We start from the raw sequence: 19956 nt of genomic DNA, 5'->3' as shown, positions 1-19956 counted from the left end.
TACATTTTATTTTCATTATATAGTGTTATATGAGTAGTATGTTGTCTTACATTGTATTTCTGACTTTTTACCAAATAACCCTTCTTTGTCGGTTTTATACTATCTGTTAAAGCCCTCCTTTCTATTTTATGTTTTCATTCAACTGTATTCTATTAGCATCATTAAGTGATTCCATGTAGTGATTGCATCATTTATTAAAGCCTTGATGATGTTATGAGGCAAGTGCCAACACACATAATTGCAATAAAATCATTAAGTCCCTAACTGGATATTTTTTTCAAGATAATTATGGGGAGAATTTATGAAGATATCTTGCATTATAAAACAAAATAAATGTAATGCGCTTGCTTTAGTACCCTGAAGCTTATATTTGGGGTTTTGGTAATGTTTAATGGAGTAATATCAAGGTCACTGAAAGGCAGTAGACTGATACTCTTAATCAATAAAGTAATTACATAGCTATTAAGAACTTCTCTTGGTTAAAATGCAGTAAAATAAAAACACACAGTTAAATATCTGATTCCTGGTTTTTTTTCTCTCTTGTGGTAGGAAAGTCCCATTGTGTGTGAAAACGCTGGTTTACGGAGTACTAAGCGCCTCAGCAAAAGCAATATTGACATCTCTGGAGTCTTGGATGATGGAGAACCGCGGCAACCTTTACATCGGAAGCAGAGTGACTCATCCACTTACGACTGTGATACTATAACACAGCACCATGCCTTCTTATCTAGGTCAATAACATATCTAATGTAAATTGCAATGGCCCATGTGTTTGCAACGTGACATTCTAGCGAGAAAATCTAACATCAGCTAATCCTGTACTTATAGTTGCAAATAGTCCCAAAACAGTAAGGAAACTCAAGCAGTGGCTGCTCTGCCTAGCTGGTCTCCTGCCTAGACTGATATTCTTTCCAAAGTTACATTGTGACATTACACAAATGCTTATAAGATGTTCCTAACCTGAGCAGCCTCCATCTAACAAAATGGTTGCTCAGTAATGCTGTGTACTAATGAACAGACATGGGAATCTCTAGATAGGTTGTCGGAAAGGACACTGGTGACATCCAATGTCAGCCTTTACCAGGTTATAAATTATTATAATATTGGCTGTTCCGCCACTAACGAGCAATGGCCATAGATGCAAACAACAGTTTAAAATGAATAAAAATGCTTTAAGGAACCATGTATAAACAAGACATGTCTTTTCATGTATTCCTTTATTATATTGATTTGTATTTTTCCTATGCAGTATCCATTCAAGTGTTTTGAAGGATGATGTGGATTTTCCACGAAGCGGAAGCTCCAACCTTTGTGAAGTTATGCTTGGGCGGTTTGATTTTGAAGTGTCAGACTTCTTCCTCTTCGGTTCACCCTTGGGATTAGTGTTGGCCATGAGAAGGACTGTACTACCTGGTCTAGATGGTGAGAATGCTTTATTCCTAACTGACATCATTATAACAATTGCATTTTCTGTTGCTCCATTGTTATTTCTAAGAAGGATTCTCATATTCAATATTTTGCTGTCATTCTTGGAAGCTTCCTGGATGTGACCCAGGGTCTCTTGCTTCGTAGCTGATTAAAAGGCCTCTAGGTTAATACATCATTCTCTCAGTGTGGAGACTGTTTATGCCCATGCTCGCCCTGCACCCCCCCCCCATGCTTCGCCCTGCACCCCCACCACCACAGTAGCTCCGCCTCTCCTGTTGCCTACTTTTACTGGTAATTATTATATGAACATATCACTTAGTTGACCTGATTGTATTAATTGAATGAACTGTGGAGTTTAATCAATCCTAGATGTTCCTGAGGGGTTGAAACAAATGCTCTTTATTAAAGAGAACATAGCTTCCATTAATTTTCCCCTGCTTAGAAATCTGCATTCATCGGAATTTGAAATATTAAGAGATCGTAAAGATGCAAGCTTGAGTTGAGATGTAGAAATTACTTTTGGTGAAATATATTGTCGTTAGAATTAAAATAATGGCTTTCTGGAAATGTGTCACACTGGCCTGCATTATTCTTCGGTCTGTCTGGATGTATGCCTGTCTATTAATGTCTGTTTATCAAGTGCAGGAGTCTGGCTTAGCACGGAGCAAGTTAAGCCTGACACCGGTAGGGGTACATGTATAGGTAGTGGTGACTATGATTTCATATATTTATAAGTATCAGCAGCACATACATTAAATCTAGAACAATATGGAGAAGATTAGGCATGGCCCCATGCATAGGATGAGAATATGAGAAAAGCATTTAACTATTCAGAATCTAAGATGGGACCAAAGACTGATTGAAGTTTTAGTTGTCACAGCAGGAAATATAGACTAGATGGACCAAATGGTTCTTATTCGCCATCAAATTCTATGTTTCTATGAAAGTGGAAAATGTGCATTTTGAGGAAACATTATGACTCCAAATCTAAGTTTTGATTTTCAAAAATCAAACAGAAAATTCATTACTTGCCTTCTGTGTTTGCCGCTTAACATTATATCGTGTATCCCTGATCGGTCTGTTATTTAGCAAAATGGAAAAATGTACAAAACCCAAGAGATATGTGTATTCAATTTGTTTTTGTCAAATAAGAGAAATCTTTCTTATTTGCACACCTAGTAGACTGCTGATGAGAACAAAAAATGAGCAATAAAATAATGTCATTCATTGCTTCCGAAAATAGTAATGTATGCATGCACGAGACCCGCACTGCAGGCAATAAACATCTGCTCCCAGTCAGGTTGATTGAACAGTGGAAATAAAATATTACTTCGCAAATAGTATAACATTATCATTAAAAATTCACAATGCCAGATGGGAGTTAGCGTGACTTTTTTAATGCAGAATTGTCTTGAATGTTTTCCACTTTTAAATAATCTCACTGTAGATTGATGTACTTTAAACTGTTGGGAAATGGCCTTATAGCCCTTCCCAGATTGATGGGCAGCAAAAGTTGCTTGTCTAAGATCATTGCTGAATGCTGAATGCTCCAGACCAGCAAACTGCTAAAACTTCAGCTTTTATAGAGGTTGTCACACTTGGTGCTGATCAATTAATCAAGGGCAATTGGCTTCTCCATTTTGGCTTTATTTTTGTTGAATAAATCATGGCACATTGTAATATAGCATGTGTTGTTATTCATCTGAGGTTGTATTTACCTAACCTTTAGACCTGCTAAGGAACAGATGATTGTTATTGTGTCCTGATACGTAAGACTATAGAACTCAAAGATGGTGTACTTTCTTTTCAACACTATATATAGTGTATATTTACACACACAAGTGAAGTTCCACGGGCAAATAATGACCCATTGTTTTTTCCTTTCTTGTTTGCAGTGTGTAGGGCTCGTCCTGCCTGCAGCCAGGTCTACAGTTTCTTCCATTCCGCCGATCCATCTGCTTGTAGGCTGGAGCCTCTACTAGAGAAGTCCTTCCACATGCTCCCCCCATTTAATGTGCCCAGATATCAGAAGGATCCACTTGGAGATGGAAAGTCATATCTTTTAGGTAAAGCTTACTACACTTATCCTAGATGATATTTTTAGCCGTCGTAATACACATTTTGTTCAGCCATCATAGAAACAATTCCACAAAGTGTCAAAGAAAAGTTCAGGAACTCTGTGAATAAACCATTGCTGAATTACATTCAAACTGTAACAATGCATTGCTCATCTTGCAGTATGTTGTCAATGCATTCAACTTGGAGTGTATGATTATTTCAGTTTTATGTGTATACACCATTAGTATTATTCACTGCATTGTCTTAATTGCCCTTTGTTACTCAGAATATAATAGAATGATTTAAATTGCAAGAATTGAAAAAGGTTCTTTGGCAAAAAGTAGGAGTGTATTATAAAGCTTCGTTTTATTATACAGTGTTATACAATCATTCTATTTTGCTTACATTTTAAAATGCTTATTTGGTTTTTATGTCCCGAGATTTTAAACTGTGTTTATATACTGAATCTGCAGGGCATGGCTGAACTGGAGCTAACCAAGCCCTAGCACTTTATTCTTATGGACATGTTACGTTATATATTATTAGAATATAGTTTTTACATTACTTCAAAAACATAAATTGTGTCATAACTGTCTTTAAGTTGAGTTATGGACTCAAATTTACAAATTTAACCAAACTCACTAGCTGATCTATTTGCAAATGTCAACTTCTGCACAATTGCCAGCAACTTAACTGTACTTGGCTTTGCTTCTTCACACACCGTTGAAAATAATATTTCAGTGGAGTTGCACTCAGGTTAAGTTGAGTTGAATTCAAAGTTGAAATTGAAATGGCCAACACTTAGAAACTCATCTGCAACTCTCCTATGTTTAACTTGAATGCAGTTGCATCAAGTCAACACTTGACTTTCACTGCATGTTCAAGTATCTGGTTGTGTTGTGGTATAGAGTGCATGTAACCCTTTCAATTGACTTGTGCAAAGTAAAGCAAAGGAGAAACTATAGTTCTTCATGATATGGGGTCCATCAATTTCTAGTTCCCTCTATAGCTGTGTGCTACGACCAAGAAAAAAATTCAATTTTCTATCAACTATAGAATTGTGCAGATCCACGCGTAATGAAATCATGTGTATTAAATCTATGTTTAAATGAAAATCACCATTCTCTTTTTTGTGTGTATGTGTATTCTGATTATAAAGTATCTTTTTATCTATGACTAGGGCTAAAGTAAAATAAAGGCAATACGTTCTGAATGATGCTCAATTCTATACTATAACCATATTGTGCATTAGTCCATTCAGGACAGTTATTCATTCGCTTCCCTCATTCCTTTACTGTCAGCTTTGACTGATGGAAAACTGATTCTGTGTGACAGGCATCAATGCTATACAACTGGTGCTTAACTTATCAGCCTAGAAATATCCAAACAGGGAGGATTCCACTCTAGATTCAATGGTTTTTCTTTCTTATGTATTATTTATGTTACTTGCCACATTCGGTGTATAGTGCAACATAATTGTGAGCAGGTTTGAAGCATGTATCTGTGGGAGATAAAATTAGTTTCTTGAGAAAGGAGTCCTAAAATCAGCAGTTTCTTTTCCTGTGACACTTTAAGTGTTAACAATATTTTAATCACAGTTAATGCCATATTTCTAAGTACAGGAGGGAACTTTATTTCAAAGGAGGACGATACTGTATAATCTAACACTAGACGGTCAGAGGCTTAGCTGTCATACAAGCATGCTTCACTTTACTGAGAGGGTGGTAGATAAGTGGATCAGCCTTCCAGTAGAATTGGTAGACTTTAATACAGTGAGAGAATTTAAGCATGCATTAAGTGGGCATAAGACAATCCTGAATATTAGACAAGACCGGGGAAAAAATAAAGTACTTGTGTGGGTCAGCACTGTGGTTTCAGGCACCTTGGGCACACTCTGTCTCTGCTAAGCCCCTTCTGCGTCCATTGTTTACTAAAGTTGGAGAGCATTATGTAGTGATGTTCCCCACCAGTTTTTTTCCCCCGAAAGGTGTATATTGCTATGGGTGCCATGATGCTTTTGGATTGGCTCTGTCAATATGAGTAAAAACAGTCTTTAAGATATGATATCCCAACACATGTACCCTATGAATTTACAGGGTCTTAATCCAGGTATAATAGCATTTTAACACGGTCTTTAACCGAGCCCAGAATGTGTAAAACACAGAATAATAGTAATAATAATATTGCTTCCTCATAAGCTTTACTCAGACGGTACTCAATGAAAGTCCATGGTTAAAACAAATATTTTGACATATTTTGTCTTTTTTCTCATTGGTTGGAGTTTTCTAGATTTTTGGTATTTTGCTTTCCACTTCAGCAAGTAAAATACTCTTGCAAAATTGCATGCAAGGCATTTATTTTGGTGATTTATCAAGTGGTAAGACAGCCACCAAATCAAAATAAACTCTTTGTGTCCTATTACCCTATGGGACCTATACATCAATGCTAGACACTTAGAAATAGCTTTGATTAATTATTCTCTTTGAAATGGAACTTTGAAAGTTTTCTTGCTGTAGCAGATTTTTGTTTTCTGTACAGTTTGATGAAATAAGCACAACACATTTTGCTCGTATTAGGAGTAATATTCGGATTCCAACTATTGCCTGGCATTCTAAATGCCTCTAATATTTTGCCAAATTATTTTACAGGATGGGGTACATTTTTTCGGATTTTACTAATATTTGTTTGTTAAAAATATACTCCTCTGTATAATAACTCTTCTCTCAGTACTGTCTTAAATATTAGAGGTAGGCATACATTGTAAGTAGTGGGACACGAGGTGAGCAAAGACCAAGGTACACCCTGATCCAGCTAACGTTCACTCACTGAGCATCCAAAGGATGCAAGCAAGCACAAAAAGAAAGAGGAGGTGAAAACACTTCAGCAGCTTAAACACTTTCATCTCGATGAACTAGATCAAGCCTGGCATTGGCTAAAGACCAGCTAAAGTCTACGCTGGCTCACTCTGTTAAATTTATTGAATGGGAAAACGTAAGATTTGGGAAAGTGGCAGGTCCTCTTGACAAGAAAGTGTTATGCACCTAGAAAAGGAGATCCCCAACTTTCAATGATCAATGCTTTTTGAACTGTTTCTTAATAAAATAAATAATAAAGCTTAAATTTATATGTGAATAAATGGACAGCAAAAGACACACAGGTCACAGGTATTCGGAGGCGGTTTTCTTTTCAAAAAATTTTATTAAAGTTAAAAAAAAATAATTTTTGTAACATAACAAATAATACAAAATTATACATAGTAAATACAAAAGCATACTTGAATTTAACAGCATAGTCTGAACAAAACAAAAGAAAATGGGAGGGAAAATAGGGAAGGGGGGGTTTGGCAACATATATATAATGCATGTCAAAAAAGACAAGAATATTCAATATATACAAAAGAACAGCAAATCACAAAAATTATAAAGAAAAAATGAGTGTTAAAGTTACGGAATTTCCAACATAAACATTTAAGGATTATTTATTACAATAGCATTCAACCTTATCTTCCCAAGAACCCCAAGATAGTCGTAATCTCTCCAGTTTTGAAGAGAATGGCCTAGTATGTAACTCATACATTTTGTATTAATTCCCCAATACTTGGGACATTGGAGACGGTTTTCTTTAAATGTACATCTAAAGATTCTACTATCTTTAAACAAGCAGGAGGACTCAAAAGTATAATATGCTGATTTTTTTAATCCTAACCTTTTTTTTTATTTTTACAGTGGATGCTATACAAGCCTGCAGTGCTGCGTTTGCAGAACATACAACATCCAACAACACCACTTCTACAGAAACAACAGCACTTCCTAATCAATCAACCCCTACTCAGGCAAAAGGCAGAAGATCAAGTTTGGTGAGCATGAACAGTGAGATGTCAGGGTCCTCGGAAAGCCTGCCCTCTGCCAAGATTGCTAACAGTAAGGAACATTGTGTTTCTGTAATATATGTAATATGATTTTGTTAGAATTGTGCAAATGGACCAAAACCGATTTAGACAAATTTTCGTTTTCTGCCCTTTTGGTTCTGACAACAATTGGAGGCCATTTTCCATTCAAAAAGTAAATTCATTGTCATTCACCCTCATTCACGCTCTCATGCTTTATAACGCTCTAACCCACTCTCTCTGTCACACTCTCATTCATGTTCTCTCACACTCTCATTCACTCTATCTCATGCTGTTTTCAAATGTTTCCCTACCTTCTCCGTTGACCACTTCCGCGCAGCTCTGTTTCTTCTCTTGCATCTTCTTTCTCCGTCCACTGCTTGTTGTGTCTTCTTTCATCATCCACTTCTCCGTGGACATGGCCTCCTCTGCATTTGTAATGATATGGTGTAAAATTGTTCTTCTGCATAATATATTTAAAGAAGAACTTCATAATTATTATTCATTTTTGAATATCACTAGAGGCTTAATAGCAAGTAGAGACCTGGAAGTGTGGGATGACAATAGGTTTCCAATGCAGTCATCTGTGGGGGATCATGGGAAAGCAATTGTGAGTTGAATGAAATACCATTTTTAGGGGAGACAGATGTTATGTCAGGGTTGGAAAATAAATATACATGGAACATTAGAGTTTCTTAACTTTTAATCAAATCAAAGTTCTGTTCAGTGTTTCATGACAAGCATTTGCTGTTATATCCTGCCCCATCTTGGTGAGACTGCTTCTATTTGGTCTATTCATCAATGGGCCTTCCATGTTTGTCCCTATTCATTGGACTGAGAAACTGAACCTGCTCGATACCCCAAATGGCACCTTGGGTGCCTTCATCAGAGAATGAGGAAAAGGTGAAGCTTCCCATTAAAATTCTCATAAATCTTAGATTATATTTGTCAGTAAAAATGCTCAGAGTCTCTGTGTTGCTCAGATATTTAAACATGTGGGCTGACTGGTTTGATCAGATTTCCTTCCTTTTATTTGGTTTAATCCAGTTACCGCAAATTGGTGGGGAACAAAGCGTCTGGACTATGCCTTATATTGTCCCGATGTCCTCACTGCCTTCCCGACCGTGGCTCTGCCACATCTTTTCCATGCAAGTTACTGGGAATCTACTGATGTGGTGGCTTTTATTTTGCGACAGGTAAGAGTCACATGAATGGCATTAATTCATTTGTTGTTTGTTTATTTTTATTTACCTGCCTTTTTATTATAGTATATCAATATAACGGTATATCTCTAAGCTCACAAGAGTAAAGGCCTTTTTTATCTTCTGTACTAGTGTTTTACAAGTATTAGTGTTATTGTCAGTTTCGTATATTGTGCAAAAAATACTGTTATTTTTGATTCTCCTGTATTGTAGTAGCACTGCGGGGCAAAGGAAGACATTTGGTGCAAAAAAAATGTGTAAGAGCGTGATAAGGTTAATCAAAACAACTTATCTGAGTACCAGATCATATATAATATAGAACATATTGATACCATTTTTCTACCATTAAACCAATCTTAATACTGAACTACATTAAGTTATTGTATACATGGAACCCATATATCTAGATAATTATTCTTTTGCAAATTACTTAAGGATTTTCTCAATAGGGGTTTGTACGTACAACTATCTTATGATCAGCCTTCACTGTCTTCCAGCTTATGAGATATGAAAGTGTGCAAATCCAACAGAAAGAAGGCATTGACACCATGAATATGAGCCCTTCCAGTAGACAAGAGAAATGGCTACGCAAGAGGAATCACGTCAAATTACGGGTATTTACAGAGGACAAAATATCCTCAAATACATCTTCCTATGAACTAGCTGAGAATGATAAAAGCAGAGCTCAGCAATTTGCGCTTAACAACTCCAATCTGATAAATGATAACCTTACTTATCACTGTAGGATGTTTCCTCTCAGGCAGCTTGGATGATTAAGGTCCTTATAGAAAGAAGTTTAAAGTACAACAATGTGTAAATTGCCTGCAGCGCTGCAGAATACGACGGCGCTATATAAATCAATAAATGGGAATAAATAACTTTGTGATGTGCAAATAACTCTGGAAAGAAGAGCCCCAGTTTTGAATAGATTGCGATGCCATTTTTGTGGCCAAAGCTCATGGTGATAAAGCAACACTTTAGTTACAATCAGCAGCAGCCTGTTATTTCTCACACGGCGCATTTTCTTTTACCATTACAGTAAAATATCTCTTAGATTAGGAGACGGCAAAGCAGCTATTTGCCATCCATTTTGGGCTGATTTAACTGCTTTTCTGGAGTGCATCTGGGTGTTCAGTCTGTTATGATTGTGAATAGCGAAGAAAAGCTTTAGAAATATATTGAAGGTAGGAAGTCAGTTTTTTGGGTAATAACGTTATTTCAAGTATTTGAAACACATTGAGGTGGGTTACATCATATTTATTTACATCTTACATCTTATTTATCTAATCACAGTGAAGGTAATGGGAATAGAAGAGTATGTGATGTCAGCAGAATAATTAAGCATGTCTACATTTTCTGTTCTCATAACAAAGCACAGAAATATGCAAAATAAAACCACTTTCAATGGTGCGGATAAAAGTGGGCACATTGGGACTTGAGTACTAAATGCACTTCAATTATTTATCCACTCATTACTTATGTAATATGAACAAGGTCAATACATTGTTGCTCATTGAAGGGGCTAGACCTCTGTAGACCTCTATGTGGAATGCTGTCCATGGTGCTGAAAGAATCGTCACCTACGACAGGTTTCCTATCTTCAAATTAAAGCTTCGTTTACTTACATTACATATTGGCTAGAGAAATAACCCCCAAGACATTAATATCCTAATTGAGTGTCTAAAGCAAAATTAGTATGATATCTCACCTTCCTTAACACGTTCCATGAGACTGGAATTAGTATTCCACTAATGTTTCAAAGAGAAGCATTATGTACAAGATAGAGCTACAATGTCAGAGTTATTTTGAAGTTGCTCATTGTGTTAGCTGCAAACACCTTTGCTAGCTGGTATCTCCTCTTTCATCCTTCAGAGTTCCTTTTATTAAACATTTTAATATATATATATAATTTTATTCTAGGTTATACACATAGTGTCAGCTCATATATTATTAAATCAAAAGAGCCATCATTGGACAGCGCCTGTAAAACAATGCGCTAGCAGTTTACACCATTCTGCATGCCTTGTTCATGTAAGATAAATGAATGCGGTAGTGAGATTTTATACATCTATGACCTGTGACCAAGTAATAAAGAAGTTATTTATCTAAACTGGACATTCAATATCATTTCATATCTGTAATAAGTGTCTGTCTTTTTAGAATGTAACAGCCAATCACAGAGCCAATGATGTAATTGCTGTGGAAGGTGGTCCTCAAGTCCTGGTTGGTCGTTTCATGTATGGACCATTAGACATGGTAGCTCTGACCGGAGAGAAGGTATTTGTGAGAAGATTTCTTATGTTGACATTATCTTACCGTTCTTCTCTGTTTTCTTTCTTGTCATAATCTTCCTGGTGTGTTGCTGGTGGTATCCAGCATCAACTTTTTATATCTAGGGCTAAATGTTAGATTTGTTTTGGTTTATTTTAGTGTGTTGTTGTATGTACTCTTCGATATGACCTTGTTAGCTGTATGTTTACATTAAAATACACTATTTTTGCTATATTGATAGTTTTGTGTGCAACGTCTATGTTATTTTATACTTGCATTGGGGATTTTGTGGATGGTAGCCTGGTAGTTTCTTCTTTTTGTCCTATTTTTTGTAGTTTTGTTTGTATGCCTTCCCAGGTCATTAATTAAACTACTGCCCAAAAGGTCTCAATTAAATCCTTAGTTAACCGACATTTACAAAAAAGGCTTTTTCATTGACAATCATTTTTTGGTAACATCTAAAAACCATGTAGATACTGACAGCCTTTGAAAGACTGATTTCTATCACAGCTTTAGAAAAAGTAAGAGACTGTTATGCAAAAAAACCCATGGAAAATGTTTGCTGAAAGTATTTATGCTTCAGGTGGACATCATGATCATGACAGAACCATCCAATGGCAGATGGGTGTACTTTGAAACAGAGATTTCCAACAGCAGTGGACGAGTGTCTTACAGTATTCCAGAAGATAAGAGGTTGGGGGTAGGAGTTTTCCCCATTAAGATGGTTGTAAGGTGAGGTTTGTGGTATTAATGTCGTGCCAAATGTTCATTCATTCTACTGTTTTATTGATCTAGATGCATGAAAGAAATTAAATAAAACATATTGAAATCTGTAGGAAAAAAAATCTGTAGAAATAAAAATACACAGTACTACTTAAGGTTTGAAGAGATGAAATTTTAATAGATTCTTTTTAAATTGTGATTTTCACAAGTTATTTGTACTAATCTGTAGTCCTTTCTTAATAAATTATTGAGATTGTACATCTTTTGTCATATAGGGGGGATCAGAGCAATGCCCAGAGTTACCTGACAGTACTGCCCCGTGGCATGGAATGTGTCGTTTTCAGCATAGATGGCTCTTTTGCAGCAAGTGTGTCCATCATGGGCAGTGATCCCAAAGTCAGGGCCGGTGCAGTGGATGTGGTCAGGTAAAGGACTCCGTCTTGTGCTTCAGACTGTAACATTTACACATTGAGGTAGAACTGAACATAATCTAGATTTATAGTGGGAGTCAACCAAGTTTACTAACACGTTGTGGAATCACAGGGCTGTTACCGGCAAAGTGCAGATAAAGGAGACGCCTGATGCCAAGAATGTGTGCTCATCTGCCCTGTTTGGCACTGTAGGGACTGAAGGAACATTTGAATGTGTTGCGCGTGAACCTCTGGTTGTGTGTTATCTTTGCTGTCACAGCACTGCCATATAAGTGGTCAATTGGTCAGGGGACACTAGCAGCTGCTGCCACTTACATATGGGCAGCGTCACCTGCTTTCATACCTGGAACCCTCTGGGTTTGACCTGAAGTCTCTGGGTGAAGTGCTTTCCTGGGGCTCTGGGTCATTTTCTTCAGCAGGGGAGAAGTATTTCTTCACACACTGCACAACAAACTTCTACCTACTTCTGTCTTGTCCCTCCTCAACAAATTTTGTGTGCACTCACAAACTCACACAAACTCCTCCTTTAGTAAATAGACCTCCTAATATTAACAATGTGGTATTTTTCTAGGATACACACAATACGGCCATGTATTTAATGACCTATCATAATATATTATTCCATGTCCTTCAGGCATTGGCAAGACTTGGGTTTTCTAATAATCTATATAACCGGACGTCCAGACATGCAGAAACAACGTGTAGTCTCGTGGTTATCACAGCACAATTTTCCGCAGGGGATGATCTTTTTCTCTGATGGCCTGGTGCATGACCCACTGAGACAAAAAACTATTTTTCTCCGGAATCTAATGCAAGAGGTAAGAATAACTAGTAATCGATTTGGTTTAATTTTAACAATCTATTTTGTTTAATTTCCAGAATTCTGCTGTCCAAAGCAATAATATTTATATACAGAATTATCTTTAAGACCTCATTTTCTTAACTGTTCTATAAATCATCCCCTGGATAACACATACAAAAATATGTCTATTAGAATTCCTCCATGGAGTTGCACATTTTGTGATGGGTCCCAGATCCCAGCAAATGGTCTACACAGTGTGGTAGATACTGGCAGGGCCGGCCCGACAATGGAGCTGAGTGGGGCAACCACTCCAGGCGGCACTTTTGAAGGAGCGGCAGTTTGCCACCCCAAGCCCTTTTTTTTATTATTTTTTTAAAGCGAAAGAGAGAGAAAGGGGCGCCGAGTGGTCAGTACTCGCTCAGCGCCCTTCTCTCTCTCCTCCGCGGCGAGTCTCCCTGTTCGGTCTCGGTGCCGGCTTGTAATGCTGAGTGCCGGAAGATTTCCGGCGCTCAGCATTACAAGCCGGCACTGAGACCGAACAGGGACACTCGCCGCAGGACTGCTGAAAGGTAAGTACAAGGGGGGGGAAGGGTAGATAATGGGGGGGGGCGTCATTTTAAAATTCGCCCCAGGTGGCATTTTGCCTTGGGCCGGCCCTGGATACTGTAATAATGGTTTTTTTTTTAAATTAATGTGTTTAAACTGCACGACTACCAATAATGCTTGTTTTTCCTTTGCAGTGTCACATTAAGATCACTGCTGCGTATGGCTCTATGAAGGACATATCTGTCTATAATGTGCTTGGGCTGTCACCATCTCAAATCTATATTGTTGGGCGCCCAGCAAAGAAATATCAAAACCAGTGTCAGGTCAGTGATACAGAAATATTGTGTATAATACTCTGCTTCCCCCTACAATTGGATGCTTCACGGGTTTTCGTGCCATATATACATGTTCAGAAATATATGATATAATGTTATAAGAGTGATATAAATAATATAAAAGTAGACTGCATAGAGCATGTGATTTTTAGAGTTTGCTTCATTGTCAGTGATTGGCACAAGACTCTACCTCACTTGACGCTAAAACTTTAATTATCCAATAATTTTTTAACCATATCCCAAAATGTTTAAAATTACAATTGTACAATGCAATATATTACACAATAATATATATTTCAATATATAACCAAAGATTGTGTGATGATGTAATTTTTACACTATAATCTGTATAGTACATGGTTCAACACTGATATTAACATGCAAGTTGTTCATCTTTTGTTGTAGTTCCTAAGTGAGGGATATGCTGCTCACTTGGCCTCTCTAGAATTTGGCCACCACTCCCGTCCTAAGAAGAACAATTCCCGCATGATCCTGAGGAAAGGTAGTTTCGGCCTGCACACTCAGCCTGAATTCCTGCGGAAAAGGAACCACCTGCGCAGGACTATGTCCGTTCAACAGCCTGAACCACCCTCCACAAACCCCAAACCAGAAAGAGCACAGAGCCAACCAGAATCGGACAAAGATCACGACCGGCATTTAAACCCACTCTCTTGGGTGAGGAATGCAAGTCATAAATTCGAACCCTCACCATAACAAAGATGAGTGTTCCTAATTTAATGTGCACATGATAAATAGGCCTTAGGAAATGTGAGGGAGGAAGTGCAGCATGCAAACAGCAATATGACCGATCTGTGGTGGCCTTCCATATGATCCTCCCCACAAATGGTCAACAAGAGGGCACAGATAAGAACTATCAACAGTGGCAGATCAGTGTTATATATTATATATATATATATACTTATGAAATCCATTGTGAATTTGGAAAAAAATAAGTTCTATTTGTTCCCGCCTCATCCTAAATCATTGTTAATTTGTTACATTGTCAAGAAAAAACGTTAAAATTGTTTTGTTACTCATATTCCTTTTTATAGTCGCGTTACCATCGCATTTTTTGTGTTATCAGCGACACCATATTCCAAAACATTCCTTTAAGCAAGTGGGTAAACAAGAGTAACTGATATGCTGATACTTTGTGGTGCTCCAGGATTGCGGATCCATGAAGCCTTTTTGCTAGATGCACTCCTTTACCAGGTTAGCCTTCAGTACAAACATTTTTGAGCAATTTCACAAGCTAGTGTAAGAAATGAGGTAGCCGAGAAGGGTGGATTTGACTCCACGTATTCATTTTGGGTGTCACCTAGGAAGACTCGTTACAAACATCACGCAGGAAAATAAATGTCAGCGTTCACCCTGTCGTAGCTGAGGAGAAGAGATGGCAACATCTTTATAATACATCTTACACTCTGTTATTATTGCTATTTTGCGTATATGTTCATTCTGCCAGTTCAGAAAGGAGAGCTGTCACTATTAAGATTGGGAATAATGGAAGCAATGTCATTATAACGGACCAGTGGAGAGGCCGAATAACTTGCTGAATTTGCTGTAGGGAATAATATGTTCCTGCTTTACAATATACTTGGATATGCTGTGTTAGCTCAGTGTAGGCCTGCTTTGTGATGGATACACGTGTGTTTACAGACAGGAATCTCAGAGGAGTTACGTATATGAGTGAAATATTTAAGTGTGTGCATTACATATTAACTATAGTAGCCCCTTGAGTCCAATGGAAAGAATTAAGAGAGGAGTAAAGTTAATTCTCGAAGGGTCTTTCTATAAGACACGAATGACTTAGTACACAATGCTGCAGATCACACAGTAATGGTTCATCCCCAAATACAAACTTTTACGTTCCAGAAGGATGCACAGCACTTTCCAAAGGGTTTTGTGTTGCTATACATGTGAAAAGGTTCGTTACAACTCTCAAAGACTGAAATCCTTAAGTAAAGACGTGTGCTTTAACCGATATGTTTGTGCAATAGTTTGTTCGAAAGGTTTACAGCCGAGCAGAAAACTTTTCCCGACTGCTTGGTCTTTCAGCCTCGTGTCTCTTTGATAGGCATCCGTGTAGGGTGTACAGAGATCCTTCTTGACAGATACAGAGTGTACATATTTACAATGTTCGTAACCACTTGTGTGACCTTTTAGTCCAGATTATTATTATAGCAGTTGGTAGTCGATATACATATGCTTTTTATTATATAGTTGTTTGGTTGGCTTTGTCCTGTTAGAAATGTGATCTATATAAGAGGTGTAGTCACGCGTTGAGAGCATGGTTAATCACACCACAGACTAATATAGCAAACCAAAACACTACAGCTTCTAACTTTTTAATCAAAATGCAATAATTGACTTTTTGCTTGCTGGGTTATCATGAGGAAGAGATCTTCAAACCACAATTTCCATAAGAAAAATGTAACATGTATAAGAAAATCTTGCTAACTTTAATAGTTATTCCCCCTGATCCAAGAATTCGGATGGCAGAAGAACCTGAAAACTTCTGTTAAGCACAAACTACGAGTCTTAACACAAAATCACTGTCTAGACTTAAATAATTGTTTCATAGGTCTTTGAAACAAATAGCAGGACAATATCAGGCACATAAAGCAGAATAGTTTTTTTTTATTATGTGAGAGGAGTCTTTAGTCAAATGTGATATATTTATTGTCAATAGATGTAGCGTCGCATAGACTGTCAAGACTCAGAGGTCTCTTTAAAGAGAGAAAGTACTTCTCATTAACTGTTTTGCACATATATAGGGGTTTATTTGCTAAAGAGAGAGTTGCCAGGAGGTTTTAACTCTCTCACTTCTACTATTCAGTATAAAGGGCCAACACTGGACAATTTGTCCAGCAAGAAGGGCTGAGCTTGTCCTGTATAACATACGCATTACTTTGGTATACATTATACAGGGCCAGCCAATCTCTTCCTGAAGAAGAAGCTCACTGGGGTTGGACCATCATAATGTCTTTTAAACCCCGTAGTCACGAGCCAGCATAGTGAAACCTGGACTTGGCATGACGCTGAATTTGGGGTATGAACTTTAATTGACATATATTTAATTGATATAGAATGAGAAGTAACTGTAGTATCAGTTGTTATGATTACTGGAATAAATGATTACACACATATAGGTTCCCGTTGAAGTTTCAGAGGTTATTTTCTTCCCTGTTTTGGTAGGTACCCCAAAGAAATGTTTACTAATGCCTTTATTGTTAGGGTTGGGTGATTTTATTCATTTTCAGTGCACTCGAGTAGAAAGACTTGTGTACCTATCGAAACTAACAAAAATCCCTCTCTAGGATTACCAGCCTGCGCTGATGTGATTCCGGCCATATCTTTAAAACACGGTGGGTTTTAACAAGGTCAGTGGACTGTGAATCGGCTAGAGGTTTATTAGAGACATTCCAGATTTTTGCCTTCACAAAAAAATTCATTTAACACAGCGCAACGGAAACAGATATATGAAAGACTACGCCAGCCCTGGATACTGTAACTTTTTCTGTGACAGAACAGTGCCCTATAGGGAATTAAGGCAGTTTAATGAATAGCTTTGTCTTTATGAACCATACGTTCGCCTAAGTAGTCCCGCAGAGAAATGTTCCACTTTATCCTTGCAGTAAAATTTCACTTGAAAGTCGGGTTATATCTACAGTGCTGGTAAATAAATGCTGGAACAGCAAAGAGTTTTTAAATACCAATACTGCCACCTATTGTTCTTTTTTTTTTAATGAAAAAAAATCAAGCAAAATGAAAATTGCAAATACTGCATTCTAAATCATGATTAAAGAGAGATTGCAGACAGAATGACAAATGCCCCATAGATCTCAATTCTGTTTTGTCTCAGATTTTCTATTCTTGAAATTATGTGAGTGGTTATGTAAAAGTTCTTTCATGCTTTAGGAAGTGGTAAATTTCAGTGTTATGGACATAAAGTGATAATACAGCTAATGAGTTATAGGTAATCAGAGAGGAACAAAAGCAGGGAGGCATCTTCACATAAAAATCAGCCCTAATGATATATTACTACAAAAGACAGCCTGATCTCCTGTGTAGCAGGAGGGAGATGTTCCTGCCCCTGCAAGAAAGTCAGGAAGTACCTGTACGTCGTAAAGGGCTTCTAAGCAGAGCTTTTTAGGAGGTACATATCGGACTGAAGGGGTTAAAAGGGATATGATATAATTATACAAATATGTACAGTGATAATACCAGACGCTCTCCGATAACCTGTTCATTAATAGGACTGTGCAAAGAACAAGAGATCATTCATTCAGACTTGAACAAAAGGATTCTATACTTAAATCAATGAAAAGGTTCTTTACAATAACACTAATAAATAGATGGAATTCACTACAGAGCTTGTGCTATCAAATTCTTAGATACCTATATTTAAATATTGGCTAGATTTTTTATAGCTTGTTGATCCAATGAGAAATTAGCCATTAGAGTCAAATAATTTTCATCTTTTTGAGGCACAATTGGAAATCACTTTAATGTGGATTTTTTTTGGCTTTGTTCGCCTTCTTCAGGCTGTGTTCTTCTGAATCAAGAGTAGGGTTGAACTTGATGGACTTGGCTTTTTTCCAACCTAAATGACAAATATTTCTTATACTTTACTAAGCACCTAGGAGGGATTCATTTTTCACAGATTAAAGTGGTCCTTTAAAGAGTAAATGAAAAAGCAACCTCTATTTTCCCCATTGTCGTAAATTATGGTGCTACAGGTTGTATGCCCATTGCCTACCGGAGGAAGAAGAAGTTGGTATTGCGTAAATAATGTTGTCGCCTCATGATAACCCAGTGTATACAATATAGAGTGGATGTTCAACTTTGAAAGGCTCTCTCAAAAAAACAACACTTTACAGTATATATGTGTGTGTGTGTGTTTGTGTGTGTGTGTTACACTTAATATGCCAGTGATAGCGTTTATGTGGACTTTTACAAGTAGTTTATACAAAACAGCTACTTCAATCTACAGTGTTGATGATTTGTTTGCCTACATGTCTGGTACCAGAAAAGTTATCTTATTGCTTGACCAAAGTATAATTGTTTTATTGTGTAGCATGTTCTAAATATTTCCACTTGATGAGTATCATGGAATATATATCACTATTCTGTGCTATGATAGGGGGGGGTCATGAGTCTGGATTGAGGAATTAAGCATTATTTTTATTCTCCATATGAAAAGTGAAGGAAAGAATAATAAATTATCAAGGTATAAGAAGCATAAAAGTTTGAAATGTTCAACTCTCATGTAAAGTCTCTCATTAGTGATTAAACCCCTATAATTACACGGATTAGCAAACAAAAAGCCCATGCCATATTTAGTTCTAGTAAACGAATCTTGTTATAATGCTGTGATAGTGACAGTATTAAATAGAGGGGGTACACAGTAAGATTATTTCACATTAACAAAAAATGAAGAAAAACCATTGGATATTACCATATATATAAAATGCAGTCAGGCTTTCAGCTTTAGAATATGCATGAAAGAAAAAATAAAAATATGTAGTGTAATTGCAGTACTAAAATAATTAATGTGCTATTTTGTAGTGTAGGCTCCTCAAAATCAATATTCATTCATAAATATTTTAAATCTGGAAGTGTGACTGCTTTTTATATATTAAAATTTTGTTATATATATTCTGTACAATGTCTATATTGACAAAACATGGTTTTGTTTTATATTGTTGCAGTAACCTACCTTTATCTGCAGTCTTGGAAGTTGCTACTGTAGACAGTCATAGACATTACCTAATAGAACCACCAGGCTGGATTGTTTATGGCAATGCCTATCCGATTCCCCTGTCAGTAGTCATAGGAGCCATAAAGTAAGGGAATTTAAACCTGCACGTGATGGCCATATGGCTGTCCTGACTCTAAAGACCAGACCAAAGACTGATGAAGATTAGCCTTTATGGTAAGAAAAAACATGCGGACTAGTTGGGCTGAAGGGTTCTCATCTTTAATTATCTTTAAATTCTTTATTTCTAAATCCCTACCTGATTATGTCAGGACACAAGCATCGCAGAAAAGTTTTGGTACGTCCAGATAAATCTGTCTAGTATACAAGCTGCCGACGTATGCTTTAACAAATCCAGTGTTACTAGGCAGGTGCCCTTTACCTTTTGCGGGTCACAAAGAAAAATATGAAAGACATGCTAACTGCTAACCAGTTGTTTATTCAAAGCCCCATGAGGCACAGGTACTCCACAAGAGTCATCTTCTTTCGGTGTGTTTCTGTAAGCTCACGGTG

The 19956-nt window shown here is 37.1% G+C and overlaps 1 protein-coding gene across 1 annotated transcript in view; it reads left to right on the top strand.

Moving 5' to 3' along the window:
- Nucleotides 1-14573, top strand: part of PITPNM3 (PITPNM family member 3) — a 42434-nt gene extending 27861 nt beyond the window's left edge. Inside the window, exons 6-17 of the mRNA XM_053455863.1 lie at nt 550-731; nt 1250-1422; nt 3324-3494; nt 7212-7406; nt 8420-8568; nt 9072-9188; nt 10735-10851; nt 11429-11577; nt 11844-11993; nt 12634-12817; nt 13542-13670; nt 14088-14573. Coding sequence (XP_053311838.1) covers nt 550-731; nt 1250-1422; nt 3324-3494; nt 7212-7406; nt 8420-8568; nt 9072-9188; nt 10735-10851; nt 11429-11577; nt 11844-11993; nt 12634-12817; nt 13542-13670; nt 14088-14396 — 2025 coding nt within the window. The 3' untranslated portion in view covers nt 14397-14573. The remainder of the gene's footprint in view (nt 1-549; nt 732-1249; nt 1423-3323; nt 3495-7211; nt 7407-8419; nt 8569-9071; nt 9189-10734; nt 10852-11428; nt 11578-11843; nt 11994-12633; nt 12818-13541; nt 13671-14087) is intronic.
- The last annotated feature ends 5383 nt before the right edge of the window (nt 14574-19956 follow it).

Source organism: Spea bombifrons, chromosome 2 (genome assembly GCF_027358695.1).
Source record: "Spea bombifrons isolate aSpeBom1 chromosome 2, aSpeBom1.2.pri, whole genome shotgun sequence".
Classification (NCBI taxonomy): Eukaryota; Metazoa; Chordata; class Amphibia; order Anura; family Pelobatidae; genus Spea; species Spea bombifrons.
This window is presented reverse-complemented; position numbering and strand designations above follow the sequence as displayed.